Below are 23,668 nucleotides of genomic sequence, written 5' to 3'. Positions count from 1 at the left end.
ATATACAACAGTGGCAGTGGCAAGGTTTACGCTTAGTCCAATTCCCCTCTCTTCCCATTGATCCTGCAGTGTACTCCCTCTTAATTCTGTCACTGGTTCTCTTCTTCACATTTACTAAGTGCCTAATATATGTGTGGGGCATTGAGCTAGGAAAACAGACATAAACATCTCTATGCTAAGATCAAAATTTAATACCTGTATATGCCTTTGCTGTGTTTAACTCTAATCCCTGCCATTATCTTTTCTTTTTTTCTTTCTTACTCATTTTACACAGGTTGTCTGTACGTGTTCTCAGTGCTCTACGGACAATTCTTGTTTTTATCTACATCATCTCAATGACCCTTTCCATCTATAAGTGAAATATCACTTTACCTTGTAATTGCCAGTAATTGGTGGGTTTCATCATTGCTCATGCACCTCCTAAAAGACATTTCTTCAGTATAATTTTTCTTTTTTCCATTCTGAGCATTTTCAAATGCTGCAAGATGTAAACACACGGATGTCTGAAGAATTAGACTGAAGAATGGTCCTTCCCTTAAGAAGCAGCTTGCTTTATGAAGAATATAGGTTACTAAAGAAACTGAATGAGGGAAAATCCTAATAGTTCAGCAGACATCTATCCTTTTGATGCATTTATTTAAGTATTAAATTCCCTAACTTTATTATGTTTTAATAAAAGTAACTTTAATATTTACTAAGGTTTAATATAAGGAATCTAAATAAACCAAAGCAATGTTGAGAGAAAAGGATACATTAAAATGGAAAAAAAACCACTTATATTATTTTTAGAATCAAACTTTTTAATTATCTTGGAAATTAGTTATTTCAAAAGAGGTGGTAATCTCACCTTCTTACCACCAACAGCCTAGATAAGACATGGGCTTATAGTGGGTGGAATTGTATCTCCTAAAAAGATATGTGACCTAATTTAGAATAAGGTCTTTGCAGATGCAATAAAGTTAAGGTGAGATCATATTGGATCACGGTGAACCTTAATCCAGTGATGGTCTCCTTACAATAGGAAACTCTAGACATAGACGCAGACATGGAAGACAGAGGGCAGATGACCATGTGACAACAAAACAGAGATGAGTGATGCCAACGCAAGTTAAGGAACACCAGGCATTGCTGGCAATCACCAAAAGCTAAGAAGAGGCTAGAAAAAATATTCTTCCCTAGGCCTTTAGAGGAGGCAGGGCCCTGTGATAGCTTCATTCTGGGCTTTTAGCCTCCAGAACTTTTAGAGAATAAATTTCTGTTGTTTTAAGCCACTCAGTTTGTGGTCATTTGTTCTGGCACTCCTAGGAAACTAATACCGGTCTTTTTTATAATTGATGAAAATTAAACTATGTAATATCTGTAATGATTTTTTACCAACTTTCATAATTAAACAGTGCCCTATTCCATATGAAATAATTTAAGTAAAAGGCATAATATTTCAAGCTAGTAAACAACACTTAACTCAGAAAAACCTAAACCTTTGAAATATAAAACTTAAGACATAAGCTTTGTTATTTTAGAATTGTAGGGCTTTTCTTTATTTACATACCTTACTTATAGACTTGACTTTACAACAGATAACTATGATAGATTACTAAGAATAAAACAACAAAAAGCAAAAGACAGTGAACATCAATACTAAATCCAATAAACTTTCTACTTAGTAACATACATAAGTTATGTACTTTTAATATAACTTTTATATATTTAAAAAAACAGAAAAGAAGAACAATTTATTTTACTCAAATTTAGTGAAGTCTCCTGAAATCTTACTTTAGCTGTGACAAGAGAACAATCACTTTAACATTTAACTGCTCCACAGTTACTGACAGGAAACTAAAACAGCTCCCTTTTGCTCTATCTTCCCTTGCCAAAGGTTCCATATAAATGTTTAGTTATGGATTTTTGCACTTAATGAAACTCAAATTGCTCGTAGTGTGTTCAACATAACCATTCACACAAATAATACAGATACATGGCAAATCAATCATGTTATCATCAATTAGTAACTAGGAACCATACATGATGAAGAAAAAGATATAAATACAATTATTTGCATATTTTCATACATGTGTATGATATTTACGGAAAACACATTTACATTAGTTTGAATATTATTATAGGAGACAAATGCATATATAAACTTTATTCATTTTAAAAGCCAACATATGTTTTATTAAAAAAATATATGGAGGGAAAGGACAGCTGCTAAGAGTTACTTCATTTTAAATTTAGGTAAAGACAAAATTCATCTTTCAAAGCAGCCTTATAAAATAATATGGTCTGCAAAAATTCAATTTTAAAACTGAAATCATTTATCACTATTATAAGAATTAAGAAAATGTATTAAAGAGATTCTCAACTCTTCAGTGATTACTTCAGAACCACAAAAAGGTATCACAAAGAAGAAACAGATATGGACTCCACAGTTCAGAAGAAATGAATTGTTTAGTCTATCAAATTCATACTTCCTAAAATTACTATATTTCATTGAAATAACTAAATTGAAAATTTTAAAAAGGTACAGATGGAGGGTAACTTCCCATTACAACATTCGGGTAGACTCACAGGTATTTATAAATATCTGCCCCCACAAGTACATAGGCAACAGATCAGAAAGACACAGATAAGAACATAAAATAATAAAACTGGAAGGTCAGAACATTCTCAACATTCAGCACATTCTGAAGACTATAATCCAGTAAACGAAAGAGAAGCAAGCTATACTAATAAAGTAAAATTCTCTAGAAACTATCAGTTAAGGCATAAAAACTTTTAAAAAAAACTCACATGTACATTTAAATCTTAGGCAAAAACAAAAAATACTTCCCCAAAAGTTTATGGGGCTTTTTATTATCATTTAGCTCTAAAAAAAAAGTTTTAAAAATTCATAACAGAAATGAGAGATAATAAAATCTTCCAATTCCAATACTCTACGAAGCACCTCATTTTTCCTTAAACTAAAAGAAAACCAAGAAACATTAGGGTGGTGGAGAGCTCACTGCAGATTCAGCGCCATGCTCCTTATCCTGCTTTGCTGCCTCACGTGGTGGATCCGGTTCACTGCTGCTATGCTCCTCTTCGCTGGAATCACTGTGCGATCTGTCTTCAACCCTGCCAGCTCGCCTGTCCTGGGAAGGACCTTCACAGGCTTTGTCCGTGGGAACAGCTCCTTTCCGCTGGGGCAAGACAGTAAAAAATGCTTCTTGCCAGTCTCTTGTTTCCAAGTACTCCAGAATAATCTCGAACACTGCAATAAAGACAAAGTCCACACATTTCTTAGCCAAGAGCATCACAATGCTGTATACTGTCTTTTAAAATGCATTGCCTTTGTGTTAAGAGTACTACTTTGTCCTCAAACTACTTTGTTCTTGTCGTTTCCATCTCCTATTGGCTGTTAGGGCCAATCTGTTCCAAGGATCTCAAGCCTGTTACCTCCTCTCTGGCTCCCTCAGTTCAGTTCCCGGGTCAGTTATAAGTAATAGAAAGAGGATCTTTGTAGTTTCCTTCCTGTTCTTTTTTAGCCCTTTCACTTCTTTATCCTTTATCTCCTAAGATAGAACTAGAAAAAATAGTTAATGTTCATTAAATTTCTTCTTATAAAAAGCCACTCGGGCTAATTTGGATTACTTCGTGGAAAAGTAATTTTCACTATACATTAAAGGTTTTAGAAGAAGCCCTTTCCTTGAATCAGTAACTACATTTCTATAATTCCTTAGAGACTGCTATACAGAAGGTATTTAGAATATAAAAAGAGTTCAATAAGTAGTTGTATACTGATTAAAATCTCTCTTTAAAAAATTTTAAAAAGCAAAGTCCAGGCAACAGCTTAGGTCCAAGAATGTCTATTCCAATGTTATTTATGACTACAAAAAGAAAAAACTAATTCAACAATAGGAGAATGGTTAAATTACTGTATATTCAGATGCTAGAATATTACAGAGCCATTAATAATCACTCAATAACCTGGAAAAATAAAATGATAAGTGGGAAAAAAAATCCCAGATTTATAACATAGTGTGTAACAGAGTAAGAATTCAATCATGTAGTATGTAATAATACATATGCATAGGAAAGAACTGGAAGGAAACACAAAAAAATTAACATCAAGTATCTTTGTGCAGTGAGATTACAGTTAATTTTTTATATTTTTGTACATTTTCAAAATTTCTAAAATATGCATTTTTCTTACTTAAAAAAACTTTAAATGATTACTTTTTACAATTTTATCTCCAGCATGGTATAATATTTTCTACTTGTCCATTTCTCAAATGTAATGTTCTTTCTTGTAATGTTTACTTAGGTATATTTTCCGTTTACCTTTATAGCTTACCATGATTAACTGCCAAAACTTTTCGACTATTCATCTTCACAAAATTTCCAAGAGGGAGCTGTGCATGATCAATTCCATAATCTGATGCTTGTTTATATGTGAGTCCCTAAAACAAAAACACTATGATTTGGACTAGAACATTCAATTATTTTATAGTCTATGAGACTATCAATAATTTTTAGAAAAGACTATAGTTTACAGAATATTATCTAAAGAGGTTGTGTGTATGTGTGTGTGTGTGTGTTTAACTGCTAATTTGGAAATGTTCTCTTAACAATAAGTATAGTCAGAATGTTTAGAGCATTTGTTTTAATCTTCTCAATTTACAAATAAAGAAACCAAAGACATCATTCCCTGCCCAGTTACAAAGCTCCTCTGTAGCAGAACCACAAGAAAAACCCGGCTCACTCCTCTCTTGACCTAAATATCTTTTCACCATTCCACCCTGCCCTTCTCCCAACTTAAAATATAGTCATGCGCCACACATTGACATGTTAGTCAATGACAAACCGCATATGTGACAGTAGTCCCATGAGATTACAATGGAGCTAAAAAATTCCTGTCACCTAGTGATGTTGTAGCTGTGCCAGTTGTATAAAAGTATAGCATGTACAATCATGTATAGCATGTAATACTTGATAATGAATGATTATGTTACTTACTGGTTGATGTAGATACTGTACTATATTTTTATCATTATTTAGAATGTACTCTTCCTACTCATAAAAAAAAGTTAACTGTAAAATAGCCTCAGGCAGGTCCTTCAGGAGGTGTTCCAGAAGAAGACATTGCTATCACAGGGGATGACACCTCCGTGCCTGTTACTGCCCCAGAAGGCCTTCCAGTGGAACGAACTGTGGAGGTGGAAGACAATGATTTTGATGATCCTGACCCTGTGTAGGCTTAGGCTGGCGTGTGTGTTTGTGTATTAGTTTTTAACAAAAATGTTTGAAAGTAAAAAATAAATAAAAATAAAACTAGTAAAAAAGCTCATAAAATAAGGATATAAAGAAAATATTTTTGTGCAGCTATACAATGTGTATTTTAAGCTGAGTGTTATTATAAAAGTCAGTTTTAAAAACTTTTAAATTTATAAAGTAAAAAAGTTATAGTAAGCTAAGGTTAATTTATTACTGAAGAAAAATTAAAAAAAATAAATTTATGATAGCCTAGGTGCCCAGTGTTTATAAAGTCCACGGCAGTATGCAGTGCTGCTGTGGGCCGTCATAGCCACTCACCTCTCACTGACTCACCCAAACCAACTTCCAGTCCTACAATCTCCATTCGTGCTAAGTGCCCTTTACAGGGGTACCATTTTTTATCTTTTCTACTATATTTTTACTGTATCTTTTCTATATTTAGATATGTCTAGATACATAAATACTTACCATTGTGTTACAACTGCCTACAGTATACAGTACAGTAGCAGGCCATGCAGGTTTGTAGTCTATATGTATAGTAGGCTCTTCCTGCTAGGTTGTGTAAGTCTATTCTATGATGTTCACACAACAATGAGACCACCTAATGATGCATTTCTCAGAAAACATCTCAGTTGTTACAAACAGCATGACTGTACTTAAACTGAATTCCTAGAGAACTACCATCACTCTTGCCATGAATGTAAAAAAGGTTTCAATTATATAACAGTATTTTGCACAATTGGCAAAGACAAATCAAATGAAAACCTGAACTGAAAAAAACTTTTAAGCCGTCCATTTGGGGAGCAAATAATTAAGGATAGATTGAAATAAGTGCTATAAAAACAAAATTGTTTTAGTTAAGAGAAACATACATATGAAAAAATAATTTGGTTCTATATAAATAACAAAATACAATTTGTCCACTAAGAAAAAAATGAAAAGGCTAAAGATCATTCTGATAAAATTCCCTATGATGCTCTAGCGCTGCACTGTCTAGTTGGTAACCACGTGACTACTTAAATTTAAAATGACTATAACTTTTAAAAATTCAGTCACACTGTGCATATTTGAAGCGCTCAGTGGCCACACAGCTACCGCAGCGCGCAGGCAGATGCGAGCATTTGCAGCACTGCAGAAAGTTCTACCTGCACAGTGCTGCTTTACAAGAATAAGGAATTACTTCATATTATTCTGCTGACGATATTTCCTCAGATACTAAATAAGCATGTTTTCTTCCTTAGCTGGGCTGATTTTAGCATGCTGCAAAGTAGTTATCAAAGTACAAAATGATGTTTTCTTTTAGAAAGTACATCTCTGTAATTTTTCATCTGAAGAAGGGTATGGGGGTGGGAAGAGAGAAAAGGATAAATATGAGAGAAAAACACACCCCACGAAAAGCTCTTATTTTAAAGCTGGTATACATTTCAGTGGGTTAGCAACTGATTAATAGCAGCATCTTCTATCAACACAGCATAGTGTTAAGCACGTGGGCTCTGGAGCAATCTGCCTGGTTTCAAATATCTGCTTTGCCACCTACTTCTATTGATTTTAGGCTTAATTTCTCTGTGGCTCAGAATCCCTATCTGTAAAATGTAGATAATAATAGCACTGAACTCACTGAGTTGCAGTGAGGATTAAGCAAGCTAATATATGTGAAGTGCTTAGCTTAGCTCAAAAGGTGACTGGGACACGGTAGGCGCCCAGTAAAGATGAGCTATCGTTAGTGTTATTGTTACCAACAGGAAACTGAAATACTGACTTTTAGTACAAGCAAAAGCAAAAATAAAAACCTAATATAATAGTACCTTGTGATGGTTGTGATCCACTAACCCTCCAATCACATAGGCCTTTGATTCATCTAATTCCTTCAATACATTAGGTGAATCTGATGTGAGATAAACCAGGTCTTCTTTTTTCACGAGTTCACTATAGTGCTCTGGTTTGACGTGGATATCCTTTAAGACACAAGGTGAAAGACGTTACTAATTAATAGCAGTTTGTGACCGATGGCTAAAAATGATTTATCCCCTTTCCCCAAAACAAACCCATCCAAAAACACCTTAAATAAAGTTTAAAAGTTTAAAAATGTATTATTTAGAACTTACTACATCAATTCCTTATCAACTTACACTTTGGTCACTTAAATAGCCTCTTAATTTTATTTCCCTGTTGCTGGCCTCAGACCTCTCCAATCTACTTCCACACTGTTGGTGGGCTCATTTTCCAAAAACACTACTTCCAATGCTTTATCTTTCTCTGTAGGATAAAATCCAAACTCCTTAATTTAGAGACTCTTTCCTGAATACAGCACTAACCTACCTTTCCAACTTTATCTTTCTTCCAACAAAACAAATGCCTTTTTACTGCCACATATTTGCTCACATTGTTCTCCAGCCAAAGAATGCCTTCTCCAATTACTTCCTCTCCATCTACATGAATCATCAAAAGGAAATTGCTTATAGATTTAATTAATTCCATGCATCTGTTTCTACAAAGATACACATTTGAAAACTTCTTTGCCAAAATTGTCAGGTCAAAGGTACAAAATTGAATAACAGTTGGTAGTCAGGATTTTGCAAACTATATTCATTGCATAAAAGAAAATGGATCACCAGGCTCAGATGACATTAACCCAATAACTTTTAAGGAAATCAAAAATGAAGCAGAGAAACTCTCACCTAAAATGTATAACTTATTGATTAATAAACAGTCACTTTTCTGGAAAATGATATATTATAAATTTGACCCCTACACTTAATAAAGGCCTCAAGGAAAACCTGAGTAATTAGAGACCAGTGAAACTCACGTCTCTCTTGAAAGCTGATCATATAAATATTATAATAAATTTAACAAGCCACAAATATGGAAAATTTACCTATTATAATTTATTAAGTTATTTCTTGGGAGAAGAGGCATAGATATATTGTACTTAAAAACTTAAAAAGCCTTTGAAAATGTTTCATATTAAAGGCTATTAATAGGCCGGGCGCTGTGGCTCACGCCTGTAATCCTAGCTCTTGGGAGGCCGAGGCGGGCGGATTGCTCAAGGTCAGGAGTTCAAAACCAGCCTGAGCGAGACCCCGTCTCTACTATAAATAGAAAGAAATTAATTGGCCAACTGATATATATATAAAATTAGCCGGGCATGGTGGCGCATGCCTGTAGTCCCAGCTACCCGGGAGGCTGAGGCAGAAGGATCACTGGAGCCCAGGAGTTTGAGGTTGCTGTGAGCTAGGCTGACGCCACGGCACTCACTCTAGCCCGGGCAACAAAGTGAGACTCTGTCTCAAAAAAAAAAAAAAAAAAAAATAAAGGCTATTAATAAAACAAATGTACTCATTATGGGATTAGTGAATGTAAAAGGGCAAGTTTGTCACTGAGAGAATTGACTGAGAAAGAAAAAACTATAGGAATAACTATACTTCTCTGAATAGAAAAAGAGTTCCTTAGGTATTTGGTACTAAAGCCAATTGATTTGGTCATCTTTACCAATGACTGAGAAAAATTCAGTCCAATAGGAAAAAGAAACCCTGCAAGCCACATATGTAATTTTAAATCTTCTGGTTGCCACATTTTAAAAAGTGAAAAGAAGTAGCTAAAATTAATTTCAGTAATAGTTTTATTAACATATGCCCTAAATATTATCATGTCAACATATAATAATTATTTTTAATATACTTTAAAGATGACAATAAAATAGGTAAGATTTAGCGAGAACATGTACAAACTAACAGAAATCTCTCTTCTTCAGCTTCTACTTGTAACCTTAGACTTAGGTTGACACACAGGGTTTGGAGACTGCTATGTTCAGTAGAATTATATAGAATTTAGGTAAAAATTATAGACATTTAGAAACATGAAAATACAAAAATATATGTGAGAGTTGATCTGTTTTAATTACCTTCCAGTTGACCCATCCTTTGTCATTTTCATCCATGTTCTTTTTCAGCTGGCCTCCATGGCTTGTCAAGTAAAACTGACAGGAGATTGGTAGGTATAGAAAGAAAGAGAGCAAATGACCATTTAAGTTCAATATTTTATTCCCCTCATCATTCATTTCATTATTAATGAAACACACTATATATTCTCATTGATCTAGAAAATTACTGACATGCTTTAGGCATACAATAAACTATGGTAGAAATGATGAGTCTTGTGCATCTCATAACTTACTAGCTTCAGTATTAAATTTACAATTTCATCCCACTTCTCTTTAAGTAGCTAAACTCTGCCTCTACCTTAATGATCACATTCTTGCAAAATCCCTGTTTACATGTCAAGTTCCCATTACTTCCCCTAAACCTTTTTTTTGTTGTTGGCTACCACTGTTATTTTTTTACCAATCTAAAGTCTTCATAATTTTTCCTTGATTCTAAACCTTGACACTATATAAGTCTGAATAAAGGGTGAGAAGAGGCCTATTACTCAGAAAGATAAGGATATAAATGCTAACATAGAAGTGGGATAAAAAATTATAAGACATAAAAAATACAAACTATAAAATTATCACTTAGTAAAAACAAAATATCTGAACAAAAATCAATTAAGAGTCCCTGATTCTTAACATCAGTGAACCAGTGTTAATTTTTAGGTCATCTGCAACTCAAACAAAAAGACCCTATTCTTAACAGCAGCCAATGAGTCTCCCAAATCACTCCCTTGCCCCAGCTTAAGAAATAGTTTTCAAAATTATCAGTGACTCCAAAGGAAACTAACATCCTTTGAGCAGACAAAACTTATACTACAAGTACCACACCACATGTCAAGCAGTGGCAGCCCTCCACCACCCCACCACCTCAGGAATTGAAAGTGGAGAAACTGGTGTGAAAATACGAGTAAGTCCTATAATAAAGATATTCCACTGCACTGCAGTGAACAGGCCAACATGTACAAGACAGACAATGACTGGAAAGTGTCTGAGAATGGTGTATATGAAAATATGTTTTAATATTTGACTTTATTTTTCTAGAAAAAGAAAACATTTTTCAAATAGACATTAAACAAGATTACATGCAAAGAATCTTGCAAAGACAATCGGAATTATCTATGTTTTTTTGCCATGGAGGATATAAAAGAAAACTGGAGTCTGTTTTAAATTCTTTAAACACACCTGCACAGGATGCAGTGCTCGTCGGTTTTCTGCATAACATCGTTGTATCTGCTTATGAAGTTTCTTAATGTCCTATAAAAGTGCAATTTTTAAAGGAACATTATCAAAATTGTGTATAGCCATTCCATGGTCTTAAAGGACTAGAATAAGCAGAAAGGATGACATAGATAAGTATAATTTTTCTTCTTACATACAAGTCTATTCTGATAATTTTCATTTGATTTCCTTACATACTAACAAAATTATTATAAATACTCTGTAAGTGACCCATTATTTCACATTTTATATCTATTTAAAATGCTAGTTCATGAAAATATCTACTTTCTTAAGAGACAAAAACAAATAATGCATTGGTAAAACCCCACAGATCTTTAGGATTATGAACATGCATTTATTCTGTTTTATCATCTAATTATGAAGTGTGTGTGTATCTCTCTCCCCCATCTTTACATATATAGACATACACATATATATCAAAGCAATTTACCAGCCAATTTAACTTAGGGGACAGAGATTTTGAACAACTTAGGATGCATTTTAGTACATGAATTTATATCAAAGTGATACTACACATTAAATCAAGTATGGTTTAGCCTAGTTCACCTATAGTATTTTTCTGATAATTATTCATAATACCTTTAATACCATCAAGTCATCAAAGCTACAGTCAATGATAAGACGGAGGGTGCTGTGAGTAACATGTCTTCGGATACGTTTTCTGTCATTTCCATCTGAGTTCGAATCCAGTTGACATTGTCGCTCTAATTTTTTTCTCTTGCGTTTTTCCTTTCGCTTTTGTCTAAAATGAGTAATTAAAATAACTTTTTATTATTTGTATATTCAGACATTCACAAGACTCTTCTAAATAGACAAAGAAATAATTACTTTTTAAAGTCACTACATTAAACCATAGGAAACTGCCACTTCTGTGACCATTCAAAAACAGTCAAGTGTTAGCAGCTTTATATAGTCCATCTAAAAGCTTTAGATAGGAAGGAAATGAGTTTGTAAAAACAATATAAAGCTTTCTATCTAAATTCTAACTATTTTATCTCAATAATTTCATTTATTATTGGTATTACAATATCCCTAAGAAAAACTTATAGATACTGAATTTGAGAGTGATAATGAATTTTACATTCATAATTCACCCGCTACATGATTTTTAAACAACATTTATATGGTATTTTAAAAAAGCAAAAAAAAAAAAACCTGTTCATTAAAAAAACCTCACATTTAACATGCTTGAAGCCCTTACTTGAGGAGGGAGGGGAGCATGGGCAATATAAGTAACCTTAACACTTGTACCCCCATAATATGCTAAAAGAAAAAAAAGAAAAAAAAAAAAACAACCTCACATTTATTGAATATGGATTCTTTTCCCCAGTATATGTTTTTGTCTACTTTATCAAAGATTAGATGGCTATATGAGGATGGTTTTATATCTGGGTTCTCTGTTCTGTTCCACTGGTCAATGTCCCTGTTCTTGTGCCAATCCCAAGCTGTTTTAATTGCTATAGCCTTGTAGTATAGTTTGAAGTCTGGCAAATTGATACCTTCCATTTTGTTTTTATTGCCTAAGATTGCTTTTGCTATAGGGGGGCTTCTCTGGTTCTATACAAAGCATAAAATTATTTTTTCTATATCTGTGAAAAATGATGATGATATTTTAATAGGGATTGCACTGACTCTATAGATCAGTTTGGGTAATATAGACATTTTAACAATGTTGATTCTGTCTACCCACGAGCATGGTATGGTCTTCCATCTGTTTACATCTTCTGCTATTTCCTTCTTCAGTGTTTCATAGTTTTCCCTGTAGAGGTCTTTTATCTCCTTAGTTAAATACATTCCTAGGTACTTTATTTTCTTTGTTGCTATTTTGAAGGGAATTGAGTCTTTGATTTGGTTATCACTTTGACTGTTGTTGGCGTATATGAATGCCTCTGATTTGTGTATTGATTTTGTATCCTGAGACTTTACTGAATTCATTTATCAATCCAAGGGGTCTCTTGGTTGAATCCTTGGGGTTTTCTAGGTATAATATCATAGCATCAGCAAAGAGTGAGAGTTTGATCTTTTCTGCTCTCATTTGGATGCTCTTAATTCCACTCTCTTGTATGACTGCTATAGCAAGGACTTCCAGCACTATGTTGAATAGAAGTGGAGATAGTGGGCAACTATCTTGCCTTGTTCCAGTTCTAAGTGGGAATTCTTTCGATTTTTCCCCATTCAGTATAATGCTGGCTGTGGGTTTGTTATATACGGGAAAACTGGATAGCCACATGTAGAAGACTGAAACAGGACCCACACCTTTCACCTCTCATAAAAACAAACTCATGCTGGGTAACAGGCTTGAACCTTAGGGGTGAAACTATTAGAATTCTAGAGGAAAACATTGGAAATACTCATCTAGACATTGGCCTAGGCAAATAATTTATGAAGAAGACCCCAAAGGCAATCACAGCAGCAACAAAAATAAATAAATGGGGCATGATCAAATTAAAAAGCTTCTGCACAGCCAAAGAAACTGTCAAGAGAGCAAACAGACAACCCACAGAATGGGAGAGAATTTTTGCAAGCTACACATCCGATAAAGGGCTGATAACTAGAATCTATTTAGAACTCAGGAAAATCAGCAAGGAAAAATCAAACAACCCTATCAAAAAGTGGGCAAAGGACATGAACAGAAACTTTTCAAAAGAAGACAGAATAATGGCCAACAAACATATGAAAAAATGCTCAACATCTCTAATCATCAGGGAAATGCAAATCAAAACCACAATGAGATATCACTTATCTCCAGTGAGGATGGCCTTTATTAACAAGTCCCAAAACAATAAATGTTGGCGAGGATGTGGAGAGATAGGAACACTCCTACATTGTTGGTGGGACTGCGAACTAGTTCAACCTCTGTGGAAAGCAATATGGAGATATCCTAAAGTGATACAAGTGGATCTACCATTTGATTCAACAATTCCACTACTGGGCATCTACACAAAAGAACAAAAGTCACTGTATGAAAAAGACACCTGCACATGAATGTTTATAGGGGCACAATTCACAATTGCAAAGATGTGGAAACAACCCAAGTGCCCATCAATACATGAGTGGATTAATAAAATGTGGTCTATGTATACCATGGAGTACTATAGAGTACTATGGAGTACTCTAAGAAACAATGGTGAACTAGCACCTCTTGTATATTCCTGGATAGAGCTGGAACCTATTCTACTAAGTGAAGTATCCCAAAAATGGAAAAATATGCACCACATGTACTCATCAGCAAATTGGTATTAACTGATCAACAACTAAGTGGACATATAAGAATAACATTTATCGGGTGTTGGGCAGGTTGGGGGCGAGGGGATGGGTATATACATACATAATGAGTGTGATGCACACCAAGTGGGGGATGGACATGCTTGAAGCTCTGACTCGAGGAGGGAGGGGGGCAAGGGCAATATATGTAACCTTAACATTTGTACCCCCATAATATGCTGAAAAAACCAAAAACCTCACATACTTTTTTATCTAAATTACATTAACTATGGTTTATTTTCTCTCAGTAAATTTTGGCATTTATACAGTAACAAATTCAGCCTAACTGCTTTTACCAAAACTTGCAATGGTTCTTCTAGCAAAATCAAAGTTAGGCTAAAATTTGATCTTTTTGACTTGGTTATTTTTATTCCATATCTAGGACATGGATATTATATATCCCTTATCTAAGACAATTGTTTCAAAAATTGTGCTGCTTCCCACAATAGGTTCTGGGTGGAAAAAGCATTGAATGCAAGTTCATCAACACTGCTAAAAAGAAATTCCAATAATATAATTTAAAGCACATATATTTTTAACAGTCACTTGACAGTGATAGCTAAAAATATGTATAACCTCAATTTTAATTAACACAATCACTTTTAACATGCCAAAAGACTATGCGAGGTCTAACATTCCATACTTCAAAACAGGGATAGAGCATATGCATTTTGAAACACGTACTTGCGGAGTTCCCGTTGTTCTTCCCATTGTTTCTGTTTTATAAGTTTTTTCATTTGTCGTTTAGATATTGGTTCAAAACCTTCACCTAATGTTGGCTTCTGGCTTTCCTCTTGATCTTCACTTATGTCTTGCTTTTTTTCAACATTAGAAGTCTCAGTTATTGCTGGCAACATTTCAGATGACATTATTTGGTGCCTCTGAAAAACTGAAAAGCAACTTTTGACATGAACAAGTAATTTAAAAATACACAAAAAAGGGAAAAAAACCCAAATGTCCAATAGATGTGATTAAATTAAACCATATTAGTAATAAACAGAAATACAAATTTAGACAATTAAATGTCATTTACTAGCAAACATCATTTAAATATCACTTAATATCAATTAAATATCATTCATTGGCAATGATGGTAAAATTCTGAAGAAATAGGGTGTTTTCATATACTATTGGTGGTCACAGTACAATTTTTTCAGAAGGCAACACAGGTGTACATTTCAAATATTGATACCCTTTACCCAGTAATTCAATTAATCAATCAGATTAATTAATTAAATTAATCTGATTAATTAGATTAGTTCCTGTAAATGAATCAGAAATGTATGCAAAAATATGCACCACAGTATATTCACTGCAGTGTTATGTTTAACAGTGAAAAGTTAGAAACCACTTGAATGTCAGCAAAAGGATACTAAATAAATTACGGGTCATAAACAATATGGGTAGGGAATACTAAGGAGACAGTAAAAGTCATGTTCCCAAAATTATCAGTGATAAGGGGAAGTGGTTATAATATGTTAAATAAGAAAATCACAACAAAAATATATGTATATATTACATATAAATATTTTTAAAAAGTATACACACGAACATATGTTTAATTTTTACCCACGGTTTTCTGTATTTTCTAAATCTTATAAAATGAAAATACATTGTTTTTAATAAAAGAAAAAATATTATTTCAAAAAACAGATAGAAAGTACCTTTTCTGTAATCTTTTTTTAATGCTGTAGAACAGGGGAGATAAGAATGTTATTTCATTATTTGGTTCTACACTCATAATAGGTTTTTGACAAAAGAGATGCTTATATGTAGATTTATAAACTTTAGACAGTACAGAAAAACAAGTTTGGTTGCCTCCCTCCAATATATTTCATGGTCAATATGTAATTGTAAATATTCTACGGTAGTCATGGCTAAAAAACAAAACATGGAAGTTGGTTCTATAACCAGTTTGGCTTTGTGGAATGTTTAGGGTCATCTCAAACATATCTTTATTTGGATTTAAGTACACATCTTTATACCTATTGACTAGAACTGAACTTTCCTTCAGATTAGGGAAAGCCTAGAAATACTGAGATTCCTTTTCTCTTCAATAAATTGTTAACATAAAAGCTTAGAAATGTATTTTTTATTTATCCCTACCAAGATTAAGCATTATGCTACCAAATGTTCTACTGGCCTTAAGAAAAATTCTATGATTCTTCCTTTATATAGAGATAGCTAACAAGTCTGTGAAGAGAAGCTAATTATCTAAAAGAAAAAAGAGAAAAATGCCCATGATTCAGATAATGGAAGGACAAAACCTTGCAAGGCATAACTTAAGCAATAGTTTTATTTATGGTTCTTGCTTTCTTTAGACATGCAATGCTGTAATAAGATATATGAGGATAACTAAGTAAACGTAGAAAATTCACTTAATTTTGACTGAGAGACAAGAAATTGTAAGGAGACATGTGCTTTGGGGTCTACAGAAAAAGCCCTGGCATTTTACTAGGTCACAAAACTAAGCAGGGGAAAGAACCCTCTAGTAATCCAAGTAAGAGCTGACAGATATTCCTTATTCCGCTAACCAAACAGTATACTCAGTCTGCGAGGACACCTTCTAGAAATGATGAACTCAAATTTGACTCTACACTGTAAACTCCATGTGGGGAGAGATAATGTCTGCTTTTGCTGAACATTACATTGCCAGTACTAACACGGTTGCTGGCACTGAGTAGGTGCTTATTATATATTGGTAGAATAAATAAATGAGTGAATATATTACAAAGGATTTTAAAAAGTAATAAAAATGGTAATAGCAAATATTTATTAGTTCTGATTGTGCTTAATAAAGAATTTATCTAATTTAATCCTTGAAACAATCCTATTAAGTAGACAGTATTATGTCTGCTTTACAAAGGAAGAAGGAACAGTAGGTTCATTTGCCCAGAATTACAAATATAGCACAAAGTATATACTCAAAAATATTTGGCTGAATAAACAGATGAGTGATGGATTTTAGTATTCACACCCAAATTTACCTCTACTACCTCCTAGGAACCCAAAACCTTTTTTAGAAAATGGGAGTTTTCAAAAAGTGTAAAAGACCAACGTTACTGCTGATAAACAGCTCTGAGAAGACCTGTGTCACTGAGAAAGAAGAAAAAAATAGCTCCAGTTCTATTCTTATGACACTTAATCAAAAAATTGGAACAGACTTTCTAGAGATGGTTGCTGAAAGTTCATGCTTTGAGGCATCCTGCCTCCTTATCTTGAAATACATGAAAATAGTAGATAAAATAAAAAAAGGGGAAATAGAAAAGGTACAGCCTCTCTCAAAATCAAAAATAAGAAGTGGAATAGGTATTGTTCCTATTGTATCTGCTGGGCAGTCAGCTCTAAGTTTCCCCCCTTTATAGTAGGGACAATAACAACAGTACAAGGCAGGAAATGGGAGACAGATGAACTGAAACCAAGATTGAGGTGGGTCTACTTCCATGAAAAAAAGTCTAAATACAGGTACTACTGGACTATGGCTTATATGAAACTGAGCACTCAGGGGAAGCCTGAAGGAAGCAGACACAGCCTGTCAGTCACAACCTGGAGCAAACCATAAGGTGACATATGAACTTATAACACTATATGATTGGAATCTGAACCACTCATATTAAGGACCTACTGTGTACTAGAACACAGACCAGGGTCAAGTAGTAGACAGATATCAATAGTAGATGGAGAGAGGTATTTAGGAGGAGAGAGATGATAATTCTATCCAAGATGAATCTGCAAAGCAAAATTATAAAAAGAACTGATTTTAAAAAATAAGATCAATAATCAGGAAATAAATTCACTCTATACAAATTAAAAATAATAGGGCAATCTGAAAATGACTTTAAAATAAATTTGGTTAAAATCATAAAGAACCATAAAAACAAAACTGTGACACAAAAACACACATTAAAAAAATGGAAAACAAGAATCCATGAAGAAGAATCAATTTGAAAGCTAGGAAACGACATAAAAAGTTCAATGTATGAGATAATCTTGAGATTATCTGGGGTCCAAGAGTTGAATGATGAATTAGAAGACATCCTGACAATCTGATTCAGGATGCAGACAGAGAAGCAGAACAGAAAAATAATACGGAGGAGCAATTAAGACTTGGATAACAAAAGATACTAGATTTGTATTATTTATGGCTGAGTAGTGCTACATGGTATACATATACCACAATTTATTAATCCATTCATGTATTGAAGGGCATTTGGGTTGATTGATTCCACATAAAAAAAAATCTTCGATAACAGGATGAAAGAGATATGGGAAAAAGGTAATTAGAGATAAATGCATAGCCTTGAATGCATTCATTAATTTTTTAAAAGCTAGAAAATAAGTTAAGCATTCAATGTACAAAACTGGAGACAGAGGAAACTCAGTAAACCTGAAAAGATTAGAAGGAAGAAAATGTAAAAATATATATTGCAATCTCCCAGATTAATTTTATTTTATTTTCTTTCCAATGCACAGTACATTAAATACAATTCAGCAATGCATGTATCCAAAACAATACAGGCTGGAGAAAACTGAAGGTCCATTAGTTAAACACAAAAACTTAAAAGCACAATTAAATTCACAAGAAACGAACTGCTCTCTTCATGAAAGAATAATTAATATTCCAATAGAGCACACTTCTGTTTATCAGTGGCATTGTTTTTGGCTAGTTTTTTACTTTGTTCAAAACTGAAAGCGTTGGTTAGTTAGCTCTATGAGAAAAAATTTAAAAGGCAACGTAATGTTTTACAGCTCATGTACAGCAGGGGGAGCATTTGCCTTTTCTATCTAAGAAGTCCCAAGTTAAATTTACGCTGACCTATCACAGTAAGGCAGTGTTTTTAAACAGCCTATTAAATACAAGGAAAGGTCACGAGCTGGTCAACATCATCATTATTTTTTTTAGCTATTCCCAATTAAGAAAATGCACTGTTCTAAGTGATTTTTTTAAAGTTTTAAGTAAGCTATACTGAAACATGAATAAGTGGAATTCAGCAAAAATTATGCTAGCTTGATATCTTACAAATTGCTTATAGATACTTTACATACAAAGATAGTTACTAACTCACACTGTATACAGTAAACACAATGTACACATACTGCACTATGTACTAGCTTGTTCAGATTCCCTGTTAAGCAAAATACAGCATTTTACTAGATACTCTTAGACTATCTGATTATTTTAGTTTGAGGAATAATTTATAAAATCTCTGGCAGAGAGTTCTGTGCTCCTCCCTCACATGCAATGATGCTTATGGTACATTTTCATTCTTTCAACCAAGTTCAACAGATACTTAAGAATGATATTTTATAGTAATTATAGAAATATTCGTATGAAATTTTACTTTAGAATAAAATTTCATTTACAGATATAGGCGATCAAAACTAAGAATTTGATGCAGATGACTGACGCCATTTGGTGTGGGTGGGATACATATGTAATAAAGTATCTCAATATTCCTTGTATTTCCATTTCTTAGCACAGCTTAAGGCAAGGAGTGAAGGCCATTAGAAAAAAAGTTTTAAAAACTTGCAAAAATCTTATCGAATGGGTTAAACAGTCCTCATAATTTATGGCATAGCCTCCCTTCCAGAAAGACTGAAAGCAATGCTGGAATAATTGCGGAATGGAATTAATGACCTGATAGAGATGGCGAAGAAACACCCTTTTAAAAACGTGCTGACCAAATCTATCTGCAGTAGCCAAAGCCCTTTGTTCAGCCGTCAAGCCCTTTGGGTGGGGGTTGTTGGATGAAAGGGAGAAAGAGACTATTAAAAAGTGAGAAAGTAATCTGTCGCTATCCTCCTTATATCTCTAGAAAAATTCCCGAATTTAAAGTATTTCAGTGAAATCAAGTAACACCTCGATCTTCTTGGAACCGTCCTCAGCTCCCAACCAAAAGGCCTAAATCACCCGCGGCCAGTTCCCCTCGGGCTCTGTGTATCTGCGCGCTCATCCCGCCAGCCCTCCCTGAAGCAATGAGGTAAGGCAGGTTTAGAGAGGGAAAGTGACGGCCCACGGCCTCTAGCCACCGAGTGCCAGAACCACAATTCGTTTTTTGTTCCGTCAGGGTACCACGTCCCTCTCGTTCTTTGCAAACTCACACCGATCGCATACTGGGGACCGGATCCCGACCCCCAAAACAAACGCGGACCCAAAGCGTCGCACTGCGGGCGGACAGAGCCTCGCCCTCGCTCCCTTGCAGGCCCCCGCCCGCGAACGCACTCGGGAGAGGGACTAAGCCGCAGCCGGCGAACCAGGGAGCTGCTGGGCGGGCCGCGACCATGGACGTCATTTCCTTCGGGTCTGCGTCGCCGCGGCCACTTCCACAGCCCTGCTCCCCTCTGACCCGGAAGCCCTTGTTGCCAGCCCAGGGCAGCAGGCGCTCCTTTTGCGCCCAAAAGATGTCAGAGGGCGGGCGAGTGCCAGCTGCGGGGCCAGGACACTTACCAGACTGAGGAATTGATGGGGAGCGTGCGAGCTCGCACGGATAGCCTTTCCGGAGTGGTCCTGATGCCGCTTGCGAGGCCTTCTTCGGAAACTCCAACTCCCAGAGGCAGGGGCGGTCGTTGCGCGGTGGAGGCTGCGGCCGTTGCGCCTTACGTCATCGAACTGCGCCAACTTCCGGCCCGCCGCGGGGAAAGGGGAGGGGCTTATACGGGGCGGGGTCGGAGGTCGGGTTTGGGGAGTGGGGAGAACTGGCAGCAAAGTCTGGTTTTCCCCTTTACGTGTATCTGCGGGCATGTATTTATTCATATATTTGTGTGCTGGTGGGCTGGGGAAATTAAAGTAGTTCCACTCTTTAAAATTAAAAATGCAAAACAGGCGAAAGGCTCTTAATTTTTAGGTGTTGAATATGAGAAAAAAGCATCTCTTGCCTAAATTATTTCTAATTCATACAGAAAAAGGTTGCCATATCACATGACGTTACATAACTCAAGTGGAAAATTAAATTTGAAAAGTGAGTCGAGCTCATAATAAAATCCATTTAAATTTAGAATTTGTAAGCCTTTTTTATGGCTTAAGTAAAACAGCCATAGCTTTACTCTCCATTCTTTGAGCTGTTTTTCCTATGCTATTTTGCAAAACATCAGGTGACATTTCATTGTTTATAATGCTTGACCTTATATAATCTTTTTGCTATATATAGACTAAGTGTACTGAGGGAGAAATGAAACACCATCCCGTAGATTGTCGTTTTCTATTTAGTTTTTTATTGGGCTCAACTTCTAACGGGCAGTTCGTCTAACTGCAGAATTTGAAGAATGAGGTTCAGAGGTTTTAATAGAAGATGGTCTTCTCAGTATGGAAAGAATTCTGAAGTAAATTATTCTTGATGCTTGAAAACATATTTGACTACGTTTAAAGGTTTCAGTGTATAGAAAATGAAATCCAGAAGTTGAGGTTCTCTAAAAGAATTGAAATTTCTCTGAATTTAGTCATAAAACTGAAGTCACCCTTACTTTAAACCCTCAAATTTTACTTGAAAAACTGTGTCTCCTGTAACACTTTTGAGTTCCTTTCCATTTCTTCCTCATCTTGAATCTAAAAAATCTTTGTGAACTGAGCATTGGCAACAAAGTCTGGGACCATTTCTGATCTGTTAGTAGGGCATCTTTTTTCAGCTGCCTCCATATCAGGGCAAAGAGTAGCTGAGGAGGATTAGTAACTGGATATGTAGCCCTTCACATGTAGGTCATTAAATTCAGGCTGGCATAGTAATGTGCCAGATCTTTCAACAGCTGTTCAGTTGCCCCTATGTGATCTGTTTCATAAATAATTACACATTTATATATATTTTTTTCAGAGTTAGTAGCTGGCATCCTTAGATATTTAAAACAAAGTTTTTAAGTTACAAAAATCATTTTAATAATGAAGTCAATAAATTTTCTTTTGTAGTAATTCAGTGCAAAACTTAAAATGATTCTAAGTATCAACCCCAAACAAACACCAAAAAAGTACCAGCAAAAAGTCAATTTAACCAAAGATTGAAACATAGAAAGTTTAAGAAGATGAAATCATATGCTACGAAACAATCTTTTCATTAATTTGTAAAATTCATGTGTTTATTTATTTGACACATCTTTGCGTTCCATGCTTTTTGTCTTAGTACTGGTGATACAAAGATGATTAAATCAAGATCTCTGTCCTTAAGGAGTCTAATAGGAGAGCTAGCAGTAAATAAATACCATACAACATACAATGTACTTGAGTTGCCTGTATATTGAAAGAAGCAACTAAATGCTCCTTGAGGCAGAGGACATAGTTTCAGAGATTGAATAACTTTTGCTCCTTCTTGGAAAGTAAGTAGGAGTTTTCCAGGTATCAGGCAGGGAAAGAAGTTTTCAAATATTGGAAATAGTGAAAACAAAGCATGTTGTAGTTTTACACAATCGTAAAGTTGTGAATAAGATGAGAAAGAAGAAGGAAAGAATAACTAAGGGTTTTTAAAAGTTGAATAACTGTAGAACTGTAATTACATTAACTAGGTCATTTAGGGAATACTGGAAGAAAATTAGGTTTTGAAAAAATAGTAAGTTTGATTTTGAATATGTGGATTCTGGAGGGCTTGCAGGATATATCTAAGTAGAGGCACTGAAAAATCATCAGCACATATTTGTAGTTTAAGCCAAATAAGAGGTTGAATCAAAAACTACTCCATGGTTTATGGGAACTGGAAGGTAACAAATAAGAGAAGCTATTTAGGAGGATAATGTCACAAACCTGAGAGTGCATTCCCTCTTTAATCAGGGCACAAGTTCCAAGTGGAATGTAGGCCTAATGACATCAGATTTCAATTTTGTAAGAACAGCAGAAATCTAAATTTGTGAAATCTGGTTTTAAAGTGTTGGCAACCATTTTGTTTGTTTTTAAAATACTGAGCAGGCTAAAAAAAAACATGTTTGTGGACCTCATTCAGACAATTGGCAGCCGGTTTGTTAAATTGGACTGTAGATTATAGCTTGAGAAAGGGGCTACAGATAACAACTAGAACGTTAGGACACAACAACACGGTAATGCATATGATTTTGAACTTCTCCATATGTTTGGTTCCAAAACCTTGGGCAATCATTACAAATTCCATTATTTCAAGCCTAATTATGATTTTAAGTCTGAGAGTACCCTTCAGCAATTTGGGAGTAGGGAGGTATGAGAATAGAGTAATACTTACAAATACTTTAATTTCAGGCTAAGAAAGCCACAAAGAAATCAATTTTTAAACATGAAAGCTATCTAAAAGGAAGAATTAACCTCTCATCTGTAATCATTTCAACCTGCAATTTGACTGACTTCAAAAATACAGAAAAAGTTTAAAATGTATTTGTAATACCTTATCCCCCGCCAAATAATACATAATATTGAAGACTTTGGAAAGATAACTAGGGAGGGAGTATAATCTGTAAACCTTCTGAATCTCCCCATAAAAACTTGTGAAACATCTACGATAGCCAAACAGCAATAATGACAACAACAATCCCAGATCATAAGCGATAATATAGGTAGGTGAAAAAGAATCCCTACAAATCCCAAAATATGAGCAAGAAGGAACAAAGCCAACTTAATATCAGCATCTGTGTAGGAGGAAATGGTGGAATGACCACAGGGCATCTGAAGCCCTGAGAATGGGAGAGCCCCCAAACAGCCAACAAGTCATCACTGAAATGCAGGGGAGACCAACATGAGATCAGCAGCAAAACTAGCAGGGAGTTCAGCACACTCTAAGCTAAGGGTGCATGTAAATGAATGAGCAGGAAGTTGCTGGAAGGGTGAGAGGCCTATGAACTCTCAAAACCAACAAACTGGAGCTCTGCTCTTGAACATAGCTGAGCATTAAGGAAAAACTTCTGGAAGTAGAATCCAGTTGAATAGGATAAGGACTATAGGAGCAAAGGAAAAAGCAGTTACAATATTTCAAAACAAAGTAAGAGCAATTTTTTAAATGACAGAAAATATAAAAAGAACAATGTAAAACAAAAAACTCAGAA

At 34.8% G+C, this 23,668-nt stretch overlaps 1 protein-coding gene across 2 annotated transcripts; it reads right to left on the bottom strand.

Moving 5' to 3' along the window:
- Positions 1 to 2,805: 2,805 nt before the first annotated feature.
- Positions 2,806 to 20,302, bottom strand: TRMT10A (tRNA methyltransferase 10A). 2 transcript variants are annotated; one of them, XM_012738410.2, is made up of 8 exons: positions 20,133 to 20,302; positions 14,369 to 14,573; positions 11,000 to 11,162; positions 10,364 to 10,435; positions 9,155 to 9,229; positions 7,059 to 7,208; positions 4,334 to 4,439; positions 2,806 to 3,250 (listed from the first exon to the last, which is right to left on the bottom strand). In XM_012738410.2, exons 2-8 carry the CDS (start codon positions 14,551 to 14,553, stop codon positions 2,982 to 2,984), a joined length of 1,020 nt encoding a protein of 339 aa, XP_012593864.2. In that variant the 5' UTR covers positions 14,554 to 14,573; positions 20,133 to 20,302; the 3' UTR covers positions 2,806 to 2,981. The 2 variants fall into 2 exon arrangements, with proteins under 2 accessions (XP_012593864.2, XP_075854716.1); XM_075998601.1 differs by lacking the exon at positions 10,364 to 10,435.
- Positions 20,303 to 23,668: the final 3,366 nt, after the last annotated feature.

This window comes from Microcebus murinus, chromosome 29 (genome assembly GCF_040939455.1).
Source record: "Microcebus murinus isolate Inina chromosome 29, M.murinus_Inina_mat1.0, whole genome shotgun sequence".
Classification (NCBI taxonomy): Eukaryota; Metazoa; Chordata; class Mammalia; order Primates; family Cheirogaleidae; genus Microcebus; species Microcebus murinus.
This window is presented reverse-complemented; position numbering and strand designations above follow the sequence as displayed.